Source organism: Microcaecilia unicolor, chromosome 9, assembly GCF_901765095.1.
Source record: "Microcaecilia unicolor chromosome 9, aMicUni1.1, whole genome shotgun sequence".
Lineage (NCBI taxonomy): Eukaryota > Metazoa > Chordata > Amphibia > Gymnophiona > Siphonopidae > Microcaecilia > Microcaecilia unicolor.
In genome coordinates this window covers 207,526,734-207,541,136 of record NC_044039.1, presented here as the reverse complement: position 1 = coordinate 207,541,136, position 14,403 = coordinate 207,526,734, and the positions used below count along the sequence as shown (strand labels likewise).

The 14,403-nt window shown below is 46.3% G+C and overlaps 1 protein-coding gene across 1 annotated transcript in view; it reads right to left on the bottom strand.

The window, feature by feature from the left end:
• The window catches only part of FBLN5 (fibulin 5), a 98,525-nt gene that overhangs the window by 8,893 nt on the left and 75,229 nt on the right, over positions 1–14,403 (bottom strand). Inside the window, exons 8-9 of the mRNA XM_030213829.1 lie at positions 12,848–12,970; positions 4,170–4,296 (exon numbers count right to left, since the gene is read on the bottom strand). Coding sequence (XP_030069689.1) covers positions 4,170–4,296; positions 12,848–12,970 — 250 coding nt within the window. The remainder of the gene's footprint in view (positions 1–4,169; positions 4,297–12,847; positions 12,971–14,403) is intronic.

Sequence of the window (14,403 nt, the reverse complement as noted above, 5' to 3'; positions counted from 1 at the left end):
TACTGTTAAGCCTAGGCACTGATGCTGACACAGTAGTAACTACAAGCAGGGCCGCTCCGAGGCCTTGAGCACGAGGCCTTGAGCATCTGTGCGTGCTTAAGGCCTTCCAGCTCGCACCCTTGGTTGCTGGCAGGCCTTAAGTATGCAAAGATGCTGAAGGCCCGCTTGCAGTTACTTCTGTGCCAGCATCATCGTCTAGGCTTACCAGTAAGAAAAAAAGATTGTTACTGTGGGGGGGGGGGGGGGGGGGGGGGGGGGGGGGGGGGGGGCAGACTGTATTGTTTTCGGAATTGTGTCGATTAATAATTCTATCTTATGGGCTGTACTGTTTTGTTTTTGCCTTATTGTTTTAGCTTTGTAAATATTCTTTGTTTTTTTGTTTTCTACAGTTTGTAGCTTTGTACACTGTCTAGATGGGCTCTACCTTCATTGATTGGCAGTATGGTAAGTTTGAATAAATAAATTATTTACACTTTTAAGAGGATGGTTTTATAAAGCATTTTATTTATTTAACTACTTTCAAGTATCTCAATCATTCATATCTAAAAGCAGATCTGTGGCCCACCCAGACTCAGACCCTGGTGAACGGATGGTGGAGTCCTTATTCTGCTTGTAGATTCTCTGAAGATCTTGGGTTGTTATTTTGAGACTTGGCTTGCTTTTGATCCACCTATCATGGTCATAGTGAGACTGAGCTTTTGTGCTCTCTGACAGTTGTGTCTTATGTGTCCGTATCTAGAGGCTGATGCCTTTTGAACTCTACTTCATTCTCTGCTTCTTTCATGAGTGGACTATGGTAATCGTTTCAGCAGCATTATGCAAAATTCACTGAGGAGATTACAAACCATTCAAAATGCCTCCTTGTACCATGTCAAGAAATTTGATCATGTCACTCACTCCAGGGGTCTTTTACTAAAGCTTAGCTCAAGTCAGTGGCGTTCCTGGGGGGGGGGGCATCCGCCCCGGGTGCACGCCACTGGGGGGGTGCCGCGTGCGCCTGCCCTCCGTTGTTCCATGCTTCTTCTCTGCCCCGGAACAGGTTACTTCCTGTTCCGGGGCAGAGAAGAAGCATGAAACAACGGAGGACAGGCGCGCGTGGCACCCCCCCCCCCCCCGGCGCAGTGCACCCGGCAGGGGGGGGGGTTCCTTCGCAGGGGTGTCCTTTCACCGGGGGGGGGGTCCGTGCTGCATCGGGGGGGGGGGGCGCTGCACCCGGGGGGGCGGGGTGAATCGGCGATCCGCCCCGGGTGCCAACCCCCCTAGGAACGCCACTGGCTCGAGTTATCTGGTCTGACCCAGTATAGCTGTTCTTATTAGTAAAGTAACACCGGCTTCCGGTCAATTATAGAACTTATTTTCGTTTTTTGAAAACTCATCTTTATTAAACACATCAGTAAGACATACACATAAGTGACAGGTGTTTCTTACTGCCTACTGGCTACCCAAAACTATAAAACTTTTTCATCCCATTTAACAGTCCTGTTTCCTAATACCAGATGACCCCTCTTCTATTTCCCCCTTAATCCTCCCCCCTTACTCCCCCCCCCCCCCCCATTCACTCACTATTGCAGATAGGTAATTACAACTGCTCATACGAAAGTAGATTCTAAACACTGGACCAAACTCGACATTGCCACAACCTCTCTCACAAACAGTCAAGATCTTGTTCTTACTGACACCCATAGGCTTTTTTTTTGTTGTTGTTAAATTTATCAGATAATCTTATCCTGTGTCATTCAGCCAGACCCTCAAGGGTGCAACTTGAAAATCTTATGGGCTCATTTTCAAAAGAGAAGGGCGCCCATCTTTTGACACAAATCGGGAGATGGGCATCCTTCTCCCAGGATCGCCCAAATTGGCATAATGGAAAGCCGATTTTGGGCGCCCTCAACTGCTTTCCGTCGCGGAGACGACCAAAGTTCAAGGGGGCATGTCGGAAGCATAGCGAAGGCGGGACTGGGATGTGCTTAACACATGTCACTAACCCCCTCCCACCCTAAAAAAAACGTTAAAAATATTTTTTGCCAGCCTCAAATGTCATACCCAGCTCCCTGACAGCAGTATGCAGGTCCCTGAAGCAGTTTTAGTGGGTGCAGTGCACTTCAGGCAGGTGGACCCAGGCCCATCCCCCCCTACCTGTTACACTTGTGGTGGTAAATGTGAGCCCTTCAAAACCCACCAGAAACCCACTGTACCCAAATGTAGGTGCCCCCCTTCACCCCTTAGGGCTTTGGTAGTGTTGTACAGTTGTGGGGAGTGGGTTTTGGGGGGCTCAGCACCCAAGGTAAGGGAGCTATGCACCTAGGAGCAATTTTTGAAGTCCACTGCAGTGCCCCCTAGGGTGCCCGGTTGGTGTCCTGGCATGTTAGGGGGACCAGTGCACTACAAATGCTGGCTCCTCCCACAACCAAATGGCTTGGATTTGGTCACTTCTGAGATGGGCGTCCATTAGTTTCCATTATCGCCAAAAACCGGGGACAACCATCTCTAAGGACGACCATCTCTAAGGTCGACCTAAATGTTGAGATTTGGGCATCCCCGACCGTATTATCGAAACAAAAGATGGCCGCCTATCTTGTTTCGATAATACGGGTTCCCCCGCCCCTTCGCTGGGATGTCCTGCGAGGACATCCTCAGGAAAACTTGGGTGCCCCGTTCGATTATGCCCCTCTTAGTCACCTGCCTCACATCTCAAGCTCTTTTGAGGGTCTGCTTTTTTCTTTGTGGAACTCTCTCCTCTCCCACCTGGGGGCAAAATCTTCCTATTGAAAATTTAAGCAGAGTCTTAAAACTTTCTTTTATACTAAAACCTTTGTTGACAGACGCCAGGGACCCCTAGGGACATGAGGTGTGGCCTGCTTGGAGCAGTTTCTCTTGTTGGCTTCTGATGACTGCTCTGAAACTCTTGTTTCTCTTTCCTTTCCAATAATGTAATTTCTTTTCTGCCTTTTTCTGAAACTGTGAATTGCTCTGAAGCCCTTGGGCTAGGCTGGTATAGCAAATGCATGATTAATTAATTAATTAATTAATTAATTAAACTACCACTCTCCTTCCATCCAATAAGACAGTCCAGGAGAGGCAGCCTAATGGTTAGAGCCCCAGGCTGGCACTCAGCAAAGGCAAATTCAATCCCACTGCTTCTCCTTGTGATCTTGGGCAAGTCAATTAACCCCCGATTGCCTTGGGTACAGAATTGGACCATAAGCCCTCTAGGGACAGGGAAATACCCAGTGTACCTGAATGTAGCACACCTTGAGCTACTATTGAAAAAGCTGTGAGCAAAATCTAAATCAATAAATAATAGCTGGCATCTGTATGAACAGCCCACATGTTATCGGTACTGTTCCAGGCATTTAGTTGAATCAAATTGATTAGAGGTGGAGGTGTATAATATCGGCAGCCATTAGCTGTTCCCTCTATCCCCTTCCCCTTTTGGATTACTACCCTTTGTTTTTATTATGTTATTGGTCTTTCTTTATGAGTGCTTGAACCTGTTCTGTAAGTACATTGTAGTTCCTTTCAATTTTCCTTTTATATGCAATGGAAGTAAAACCCAGACTGGCTCAATCTGTCCTCCTTTTTCTGGAGCCATATGGTAACTCCACCCCACATACACTCTCTGGGACCTAGAGATCCACCATCTTGACTGTCCATCAAAAGCCACAACATAGAGCACTGCATCCTGAGTTACAGGGCTAGCCCATATCTAACTTTTTCTAATAATTAATACAAGGATTTGCATTTTCTTTAAGCATGATTAAATTTAGATTTATTATTATTTATAACTCGCCCTTATTCAGGGCGGCAAACAAGATGATTTTCTTTCACAGTTGCATATGAGTTTGCTGTTACCACGGTTCCGGCATTATAGTGCATGGCCTAGTGGTTAGAGCACCAGTCTTGTAATCCAGAGGTGGCCAGTTCAAATCCCACCACTGCTCTTTGTGATCTTGGGCAAGTCACTTAACCCTCCATTGCCTCAGCTACAATTTTAGATTGTGAGCCCTCCTGGGACAGAGAGATATCCAGTGTACCTGAATGTAACTCACCTTGAGCTACCCCTGAAAAAGGGGTGAGCAAAATCTAAATTATAACTGATTGAATATTTGTTTTTTTTGTAAATTACATTTTAGAACAATAGATTTTGCAGAAGCGAACAGGCCACTTACTTGTCATTCATGGGTACATATGGATCCTGACATCTCACTGGAACAAGACATTTAAATGTCCCTGGGATATTGAGACAGGTCTGCTGCACAGTACAAGTGTGATTCCCATGATCGCATTCATTGATATCTGAAATGCACACAGAAATGATACATGTATTTTCAAAATCCTTAAATAAAGTAGGGCTTCTGTTCTTAAGTGTTTAATAGTGTATATTTAGGTGTTTATTTTCCAGCCAATTAGGGGCTCTTTGAGGGTACAAAAGTCAGTGTTTAGGGATATTTTCATGCCACAGGTACAATTGCTGGAATCAAATATGCATGTTTGTACCACTTAGGGGTCATCAGTATAGAAAAGGCAGATAACCTTAGGAAGTCAGGTGAAGTCAGGGAGGGGTGAGAGAGTATAACAATGATGCTTTTCTATTTTATATCCAATAAACACCTACTTTTGCATCAAGGGTATTTTATCGGTTAAAATATTTAATCAGAAATCTTAAATTTATGCAAAATATTTGTCCTTATGAATTGTTTTGAAACATTCCAAAGGTTCTGCAGCATTGAATTCAGCTCCCCGACCGAGCACAGCATGAAATATGTATGACAAATATTATTATGTATTATCCCATGTAAATCTGACCATTTGATTTGACCAGCATAAAACAGACTAATTTCTAAAGAAAGAGAACAGTGGCTAATCAGACTTTTAGAATTAATTCGTGCATCTACCATTTAGCATAATCTCAGGACTATATTTCGAGAAGACTGCCTGCCTTTCAGCCATCAAACACCATTTCACACCACGGCAAGTAGAGGAGTGTGGTAGCCGTGTTAGTCCACTCTTAAGGTTATCAATAGAAATCAAACAAAATAAAACATGGAAAAAGGTATCATCTTATTTTCTTGACGAAGAAGGGCAACCTTCGAAAGCTAATCAAGAAATGTATTAAGTTATGTCCAATAAAAAAGGTATCATCTTATTTTCTTTTCCATGTTTTATTTTGTTTGATTTCTATTGAACACCACGGCAACAAACCTGCTGATGTAGATACCCTGAACAGGATCTCTCTTCACCTCTGAGAATAGAAATGATCCGCTTTTCCTCAGGCATTTTCATAATGCAGTACATAAGTAATGCCACACTGGGAAAAGACCAAAGGTCCATCGAGCCCAGCATCCTGTCCCCGACAGCGGCAATCCAGGCCAAGGACACCTGGCAAGCTTCCCAAATGTACAAACATTCTGTACATGATATTCCTGTAATTGTGGATCTTTCCCAAGTCCATTTAGTAGTGGTTTATGGACTTGTCCTTTAGGAAACTGTCTAATCCCTTTTTAAGCTCTGCCAAGCTAACCGCCTTCACCACGTTCTCCGGCAACGAATTCCAGAGTTTAATTATGCATTGGGCGAAAAAACATTTTCTCCGATTTGTTTTAAATTTACTACACTGTAGTTTCATCGCATGCCCCCTAGTCCTAGTATTTTTGGAAAGTGTGAACAGATGCTTCACATCCACCTGTTCCACTCCACTCATTATTTTATATACCTCTATCATGTCTCCCCTCAGCCCTCTCTTCTCCAAGCTGAAAAGCCCTAGCCTCCTTAGTCTTTCTTCATAGGGAAGTCGTCCCATCCCCACTATCATTTTAGTCGCCCTTCGCTGCACCTTTTCCAATTCTACTATATCTTTCTTGAGATGCGGCGACCAGAATTGAACAAAATACTCAAGGTGCGGTCGCCCATGGAGCGATACAACGGCATTATAACATCCTCACACCTGTTTTCCATACCTTTCCTAATAATACCCAACATTCTATTTGCTTTCCTAGCCACAGCAGCACACTGAGCAGAAGGTTTCAGTGTATTATCGACGACAACACCCAGATCCCTTTCTTGGTCCGTAATTCCTAACGCAGAACCTTGCATGACGTAGCTATAATTCGGGTTCTATTTTTCCCACATGCATCACCTTGCACTTGCTCACATTAAACGTCATCTGCCATTTAGCCGCCCAGTCTCCCAGTCTCGTAAGGTCCTTCTGTAATTTTTCACAATCCTCTTGTGAGTTAACGACTTTGAATAACTTTGTGTCATCAGCAAATTTAATTATCTCGCTAGTTACTCCCAGTTACTACACAGTTTGGTTTTATAAAGCCATAGCTAAACTATGGGCTGGATTTCCTAGATATTTGTATTTTCCTTTATTGTTTTCAGTTCAAGAAAACGTTTATATATTGTACACATAATAAAACGTCAACAAACAAAATGGACTACAACAATTAGATGAAGTTTTGCTCTTCCAGGAAAACATCAATAGGAGACCAAATATCATTAAATTTATGCGACGATCCACCTTTCTCAGGTATTCCCTTCTCATACTTAGGGGGTCTTTTATTAAGCTGTGGTTGAGTTTTTAGCTCGCGGTAGAAATCAGCTGGTGGTAAACATCGAGATGCCTGTAGAAATATAATGGGTGTCACGACGTTTACCGCAAGCTGATTTCTACCGCGAGCTAAAAACGCTACCATGGCTTAGTAAAAAAAAAAAACCCCGTAAACTTGGCAAACTGAATTCCACCACATCTGCACTGATAATGCAGCAGTATTCTTCCAGTTGTTAACAATCAATTTCACAGCCAAGGCAATAAGAAGATTAAATAGTTTATTTTGGCTCTTAACTGAGTAGAGAGGGAATAACCAGAGAAAGACAAATCACAACAGCATAAGTTAAAGGCATATCCAAAGTAAAGATGCTCTGAATATGCTGCCAAACACCTTCCCAATAGAACTTTAAATTCAGAAGGCGTTTGACAAAGTACCTCATGAAAGACTCCAGAGGATATTGGAGTGTCATGGGTTAGGAGGTAGTGTTCTATTGTGGATTAAAAACAGGTTAAAAGATAGAAAACAGAGAGTAGGGTTAAATGGTCAGTATTCTCAATGGAGAAGGGTAGTTAGTGGGGTTCCCCAGGGCTCTGTGCTGGACCGCTGCTTTTTAACATATTTATAAATGACCTAGAGATTGGAGTAACTTAGTGAGGTAATTAAATTTTCTGATGACACAAAGTTATTCAAAGTCGTTAAATCGCGAGAGGATTGTGAAAAATTATAACAGGGCCTTACGAGACTGGGCGTCTAAATGGCAGATGACATTTAATGTGAACAACTGCAAAGTGATGCATGTGGGAAAGAGGAACCCGAATTATAGCTACGTCATGCAAGGTTCCACGTTAGGAGTCACGGACCAAGAAAGGGATCTAGGTGTCGTCGTTGATGATACGTTGAAACCTTCTACTCAGTGTGCTGCTGCGGCTAAGAAAGCAAATAGAATGTTAGTCTTATTAGGAAAGGAATGGAAAACAAAAATGAGGATGTTATAATGCCTTTGTATCGCTCCATGGTGTGACCGCACCTCGAATATTGTGTTCAATTCTGGTCGCCGCATCTCAAAAAGATATAGTGGAATTTGAAAAGGTGCAGAGAAGGGCGACAAAAACGATAAAGGGGATGGGACGACTTCCCTATGAGGAAAGGCTAAAGCGGCTAGGGCTCTTCAGCTTGGAGAAAAGGCGGCTGAGGGGAGATATGATAGAGGTCTATAAAATAATGAGTGGAGTTGAACGGGTAGATGTGAAGCGTCTGTTCACGCTTTCCAAAAATACTAGGACCAGGGGGCATGCGATGAAGCTACAATGTAGTAAATTTAAAGCGAATCGGAGAAAATTTTTCTTCACTCAATGTGTAAACTCTGGAATTCGTTGCCAGAGAATGTGGATAAGGCGGTTAGCTTAGCAGAGTTTTAAAAAGGTTTGGACAGGTTCCTAAAGGAAAAGTCCATAGACCGTTATTAAATGGACTTGGGGAAAATCCACTATTTCTGGGATAATCAGTATAAAATGTTTTGTACATTTTTGGGTTCTTGCCAGGTATTTGTGATCTGGATTGGCCACTGTTGGAAACAGGATGCTGGCCTCAATGGACCTTTGGTCTTTCCCAGTATGGCAATACTTGTGTACTTATTACAATAAAATAACATACTTGGATTTTCCTGAATGAGCATCGCCATTGTAGCTTCTTCTTGTGACACCTTTCACTTGGGCGGGGGGGGGGGGGGGGGGGGGGGTGAAGCTGATAGTGTCTGACATTGCTTTGGAACCTGTCATTCATTAAGTTCCTATGGTAGAGCCCCACTGCTATCAATCTCACTGAACAACATGTGGAAAACCACTTTAAAATAATTTATGCTCCTTCCTTTCTTTCTCCATCTTTCCTCACAATTTAACCTCGCCAGAGAAGGAAACTTTTTGCTTTATTTTCTCCAAATGGGATTCTGTAAAAAGAACTTACCCGCTACACTCATAGACTTTTCGATAAGATAAGTCATTTTTTTTGTATGTTGTGGGATTTGTCATTATTATTACATCTTGTGCGGTTTTAAATATATGGAAGACAGTATTTGACCACTGGTTGGTTGGTCCAAGAAAACAGCAAGGCAAACGATCTGCAAACTCCAAGATGGAAAGACAAAATAGCAGATCAGTAAAAAACTTTTTATTAAATGATAACCAAATATTCAAATCAGCATTTTAGAATTGTGAAGGTGCAGGACGGTACTCACGTCACTATCTTTTATGATTCATTCAGTTTATGCTGTTTTTTTACTGTATTTTGGAAGATTTGAATATTTGGTTGTCATTTAATACAAAATTTTTTTACTGATCTGTCAGGTAATATATGGAGGACGTATTTTCAAACTCACTTAGGGCTCAATGGGGGCTTAGTTCTCGCTATACAGGAAGTACCGCCGGGCTACTGCAGCAGGCCCAGTGGCATTTCCCACTGCTAGTGCACCATCATTTCCGGTACTACAAAAATGTATTTATTTTTGTAGCACTTGAGTGTACCCGGCGGTAATCAGGCAATGCCACGCGCTGCCCGGTTACTGCTGGGTTAACACGGGAGCCCTTATCACCACCTCAGTGGGTGGCGGTAAGGGCTCCCCCCTGAAATGGCCACGCAACTGCTTTACTTGCCGCATAGCCAGAACCGCCGAGAGACTAGGCTGTGCCCGCCGCTGCCGCCCCCCCGTCGCTCCCCCTGCCGCCCCCGCCGCTCCCCCCGCCGCTGCAGTCCGCGGTCTCGCCTGCCTCCTCGGCTCTGGGGCCCCTTCATTCAAAGCGGCAGTCGCAGATCGCGTCTCTTCTGGCCTTCCCTCATCTGATGTAACTTCCGGTTTCTGCGAGGGCGGGACACAGGGAGGGAAGGCCAGAAAAGACACGATCTGCGACTGCCGCTTTGAATGCAGGGGGCCCGGAGCCGAGGAGGCAGGCAGGTGAGACCGGGGACTGCAGCGCCGGCGGCCTGACTCCGGCGCCGGGCCCCCCTTGGAGGCCCGGGCCAGGGGAATTTTGCCCCCCACTGCTCCCCCCCCCCCCTCTCGGCGGCCCTGCACATAGCCATTTCCTGCAGGAAGGCAAGACTTCCCTTTTATCAGTTGCGGTGTGTAAAACACGAGCCGATGCCAATGCTGGCCCCCCTAAGCTACGCTAGTGTTTGTAGCATGTGCTAAAATTAGCATGTGCTAAACACTAGAGTCGCCCATATGTTCCTATGGGCGACTAAGCGTTTACCCCAGATTCTATATAGCGCAGCTAGATTTACGTGCAATTCTGAACATTAAGTCCAGGTGTATTTTATAATTACGTGTGTAGATTAATTGTTTTAACAAGTTGTTAAGCGTTGTTAACAGCCCCTTAACAAGCAATAATGCGCACTAATTGGCAAAAGCTAGAATTTACATGCTTACATTGCTAAGCATATTCTATAATGTACTGTGCCTACATTCTAACACGCACAGTCAAAAAAAGGGCATGGTTAACAGCGTGGAAATGGGCATTTCGTGGCCATTCCAAAATCTACGCACGTTGTTCTAAAATATGGCCTAGTGTGTGTAAATCTACTCTCAGGGATTTACACCAGCTTTTCGTTGGCGTAAATGGACACGCATAGGTTCAGTTGCATTAGACTACACCTAAGCATATTCTAAATACCACATGTAAATCTATGCTTAGGCGTAATCGCTTAGCGCTCGTTAATTTTAGGTGCCATATTTAGAATCAGGCTCTTAGCGAATGCTAATCATTAACGCAAGCTAAACACGCTAACACACACTTAGCACCGCTTAGTAAACAGGGCCCTTAATTATTTTTTATTTTATTTATTGCAGTGCACATGTATGTATACATTAGTACACACGCAGTAAGAGCCCGATGATGGTGTGGTGGTATTGATGATTGTATTTAATATTACTTTCAAACAGGGGCGAAGCCAGACTTCGACGGGAGGAGGGTCCAGAGCCCGAGGTGAGGGGGCACATTTTACCCCCCACCAGTGCTGCCCGCCCGCCCGCCGCTGCCAACTTTCACCCCCCAGCCGCGACCCTCTTGACCAGTGGCGTAGCAAGGGGGGGGCGGGAGGGGCGGTCCGCCCTGGGTGTCAGCTCGGGGGGGGGTGCTCCCTGCCAGCTCCCCCCCCTCGGTGCATCGACACCCCCCCCCCAGTGCCCACCCTCCTCTGTCCAACCAGCTCCCCCTACCTTAAAAAAAATATTGGAATCCAAAGCGAGGCGCAGCGCCTCGCACCTGCACGTAAAAGAAATGTGCGGCGTCTCATCGGGCCTTCTCTCGCTCTGTCTGTCCCGCCCTTGCGGAAATAGGAAGTTGCGTCAGTGGAGGGCGGGACAGACAGAGCGAGGGAAGGACCGATGAGACACTGCACATTTCTTTTACGTGCAGGCGCGAGGATTCCGATATTATTTTAAAGGCAGGGAGCTGGTTGGATGGAAGAGGGTGGGCACTGGGTCGGGGGGGGGGTGTCGATGCGCCGAGGGGGGGGTATGTCATCGTGCTGCACCCGGGGGGGGGCAACGGCAAACCGCCCCGCCCCGGGTGGCAGCCCCCCTCACTACGCCGCCACTCTTGACCCCCCTTCCCGCTGCCAACCCTCCCCCGCCACCGTCACGTACCTTTGCTGGCGGGGGACCCCAGCCCCCACCAGCCGAAGTCCTCTTCTCGGCTGTGCGGCGTTGCCAAATGATCTGATCAAGTTTGAATCTGTTTCTGTGCGTGCGTCTAACGTCCTGCACGTACTACGTGCAGGACGTCAGACGCACGCACAGAAACTTGATCAGATCATTCAGCAAGCAACGCCGCATGGCCGAGGGGAGAACTTTAGCTGGCGGGGGTTGAGGTCCCCCGCCAGGAAAGGTATGCGACAGCGGCGGGTGAGGATTGGCGGCAGGAAGGGGGGGCCGAGAGGGTCACGGCAGGGGAGTCCAGGGCCAAATCTACAGGGGCCCAGGCCCCCATGGCCCCATAGTAGCTACACCCCTGCTTTCAAATAAATGACTGAAGCACTGTAGCCATTGTTTCGTAAATTATCACAGCATTGCTTGTACCCTTACACTGAGGATTCTTATATAGTAATATATTTTCGTACAATTTAGTGGGATTTATAATTGTTCCTAACATTTTCACCTATAGAGATTTTTGTTGTGAACATTATTTTCTTTGTAACAACATTGCAGCAATGCATGTTCAAAGAGCACCCCTAATAATATAGGGCCCCTTTTACTAAGCTGCGTAGGCGGCTATATGCGCCAAAATGGACTTACCTGACTACTGCGTGGCTCTTGCGGTAATTTCAATTTTGGCGCACGTCCGCTACACGTGTCTGAAAAATAATTTTTATTTTCAGACGTGCGTTGCGGACCCGCGCCAAGTGGCATCTGACGTGCATAGGTCCTTACCACCCAAATTCTTTACCGCTAGGTCTATAGCAAGGGGCGTAGCCAGACTTCAGTGGGAGGGGGGTCCAGAGCCCGAGGTGAGGGGGCACATTTTAGCCCTCGCTCCGGCGCCGCCGACCCCCCCTCCCCCCCGTCGCCATTGCCGACACCCCCCACCGCCGCCAGCACCACCAACAACAACTTTGACCCCCCCCCCCCCGCCGACGACCCTCTCAACCCCCCTCCCACCGCCAACCCGCCGTCGCCGTCTGCTGCCTTTGCTGGAGGGGGACCCCAACCCACGCCAGCCAAAGTCTTCTTCCATCGTTTTGCTTCTGAGTCTGGCATCCTGCATGTACAACGTGCAGGACAGACTCACAGAAACAGAACGAAGCCCTGCAGATCACAAGGCTTCGTTCTGTTTCTGTGAGTCTGACGTCCAGAAGCAAAACGAAGGAAGAAAGTCCCCCGCCAGCAAAGGCAGCAGACGGCAACGGTGGATTGACGGCGAGTTGGCGGCGGAAGGGGGGGGTTGAGAGGGTCTTCGGCAGGGGGGTCCAGGGCCAAATCTACAGGGGCCCAGGCCCCCGTGGCCCCATAGTAGCTACGCCACTGGCTGGCGGTAAGGTCAGAGACACAAAATGGACGTGCGGCAATTTTGATTTTGCCACACGTCCACTTTCGGGGTGAAAAAAAAGAGGCCTTGTTTACAGGCTCGTTGAAAAATGATTCTGCGCGCTCCCAAAACCCGCGCCTATACTACCACAAGCCACTTTTCAGCACGCCTTTGTAAAAGGACCCCTTAATGAAGCCCAGCACCACATCCTCAGAATCTGAGCAACTCCAAAAGACAGCTGGTCCCTTCTGAAGGCACCACATTGGCGAGGTTGCTTACCTTCACAGCTTCTGCTGTCGTCGAGCAGAGTGTAGCCAGAAGGACAGGCGCAGTAGTAAGTACCAGGCTGGTTCACACATTTGTGCTGGCATAGGAACTCCGAGAAACTGCATTCATCCATATCTACAACAGAGCAAAATCACTCAGAATGGAAAGATGCTTCGGAAATGGCACTTCAGCCATTGCAGGCTGTCCACCATATACTCCCAATATTGGTTACTATAGAACCGTTTTACTTCATTTTCAACTTGATTGCACACCTTTTTATAACCTTTATTGTGCTACAATAATTATGTTATTTATTTATTTATTAGGATTTATTTATCATCGTTTTGAAAGAATTCACTCAAGGTGGTGTACAGTAAGAATAAATCAAGCATAAGCAACAGACAATTACAGCAGTAAAAATATTCAAATAACAATACAAAGTATGGCATAGTATACTGCTTACAATGTCAACACAATATGTAGTAGAACATTTTATGTTTCAACTTTTTTATTGTATTATCGTAATGGCAGACCGTTATACAAACACCAAAATTAGTACATATACATCACAGTCAACTAAGTATAACATCAACAATATTTTTGTAATAATTTCCCCCCCCCCTTTCCCTTTTCCCCTCCCCCTGGGACAACGATTCATCTGGCAGGGGTAGGGGACCCCCCACCAGCAAAACCAGGGGCCCAGAGGAAATTTTTTGGGGGGGCCAGGCCCCTGTGGCCCCACGTAGCTACGCCACTGTTACCAACCATTGAGAACTAATAGAAAATCCTGTTTAGTGATTACAATGTAACACAGAGGGCCCCTTTTACCAAACTGTGGCAAAAGGGGGCCTGCGCTGGCATCGGTGCGTGTTTTTGACACATGCTAAGGCCCCCTTTTACCGCAGCGAGTAAAAGGTAGGTCTTGCTTGTCTGCAGGAAATGCCTGTGTAGCAACTACTACTACTACTACTACTACTATTTAGCATTTCTATAGCGCTACAAGGCGTACGCAGCGCTGCACAAACATAGAAGAAAGACAGTCCCTGCTCAAAGAGCTTACAATCTAATAGACAAAAAATAAATAAAGTAAGCAAATCAAATCAATTAATGTGAACGGGAAGGAAGAGAGGAGGGTAGGTGGAGGCGAGTGGTTACAAGTGGTTATGAGTCAAAAGCAATGTTAAAGAGGTGGGCTTTCAGTCTAGATTTAAAGGTGGCCAAGGATGGGGCAAGACGTAGGGGCTCAGGAAGTTTATTCCAGGCGTAGGGTGCAGCGAGACAGAAGGCGCGAAGTCTGGAGTTGGCAGTAGTGGAGAAGGGAACAGATAAGAAGGATTTATCCATGGAGCGGAGTGCACGGGAAGGGGTGTAGGGAAGGACGAGTGTGGAGAGATACTGGGGAGCAGCAGAGTGAGTACATTTATAGGTTAGTAGAAGAAGTTTGAACAGGATGCGAAAACGGATAGGGAGCCAGTGAAGGGTCTTGAGGAGAGGGGTAGTATGAGTAAAGCGACCCTGTGTCTATTAGCCATATGGGAATAGGAGTGGGAAACACCATGCAGCAGTAG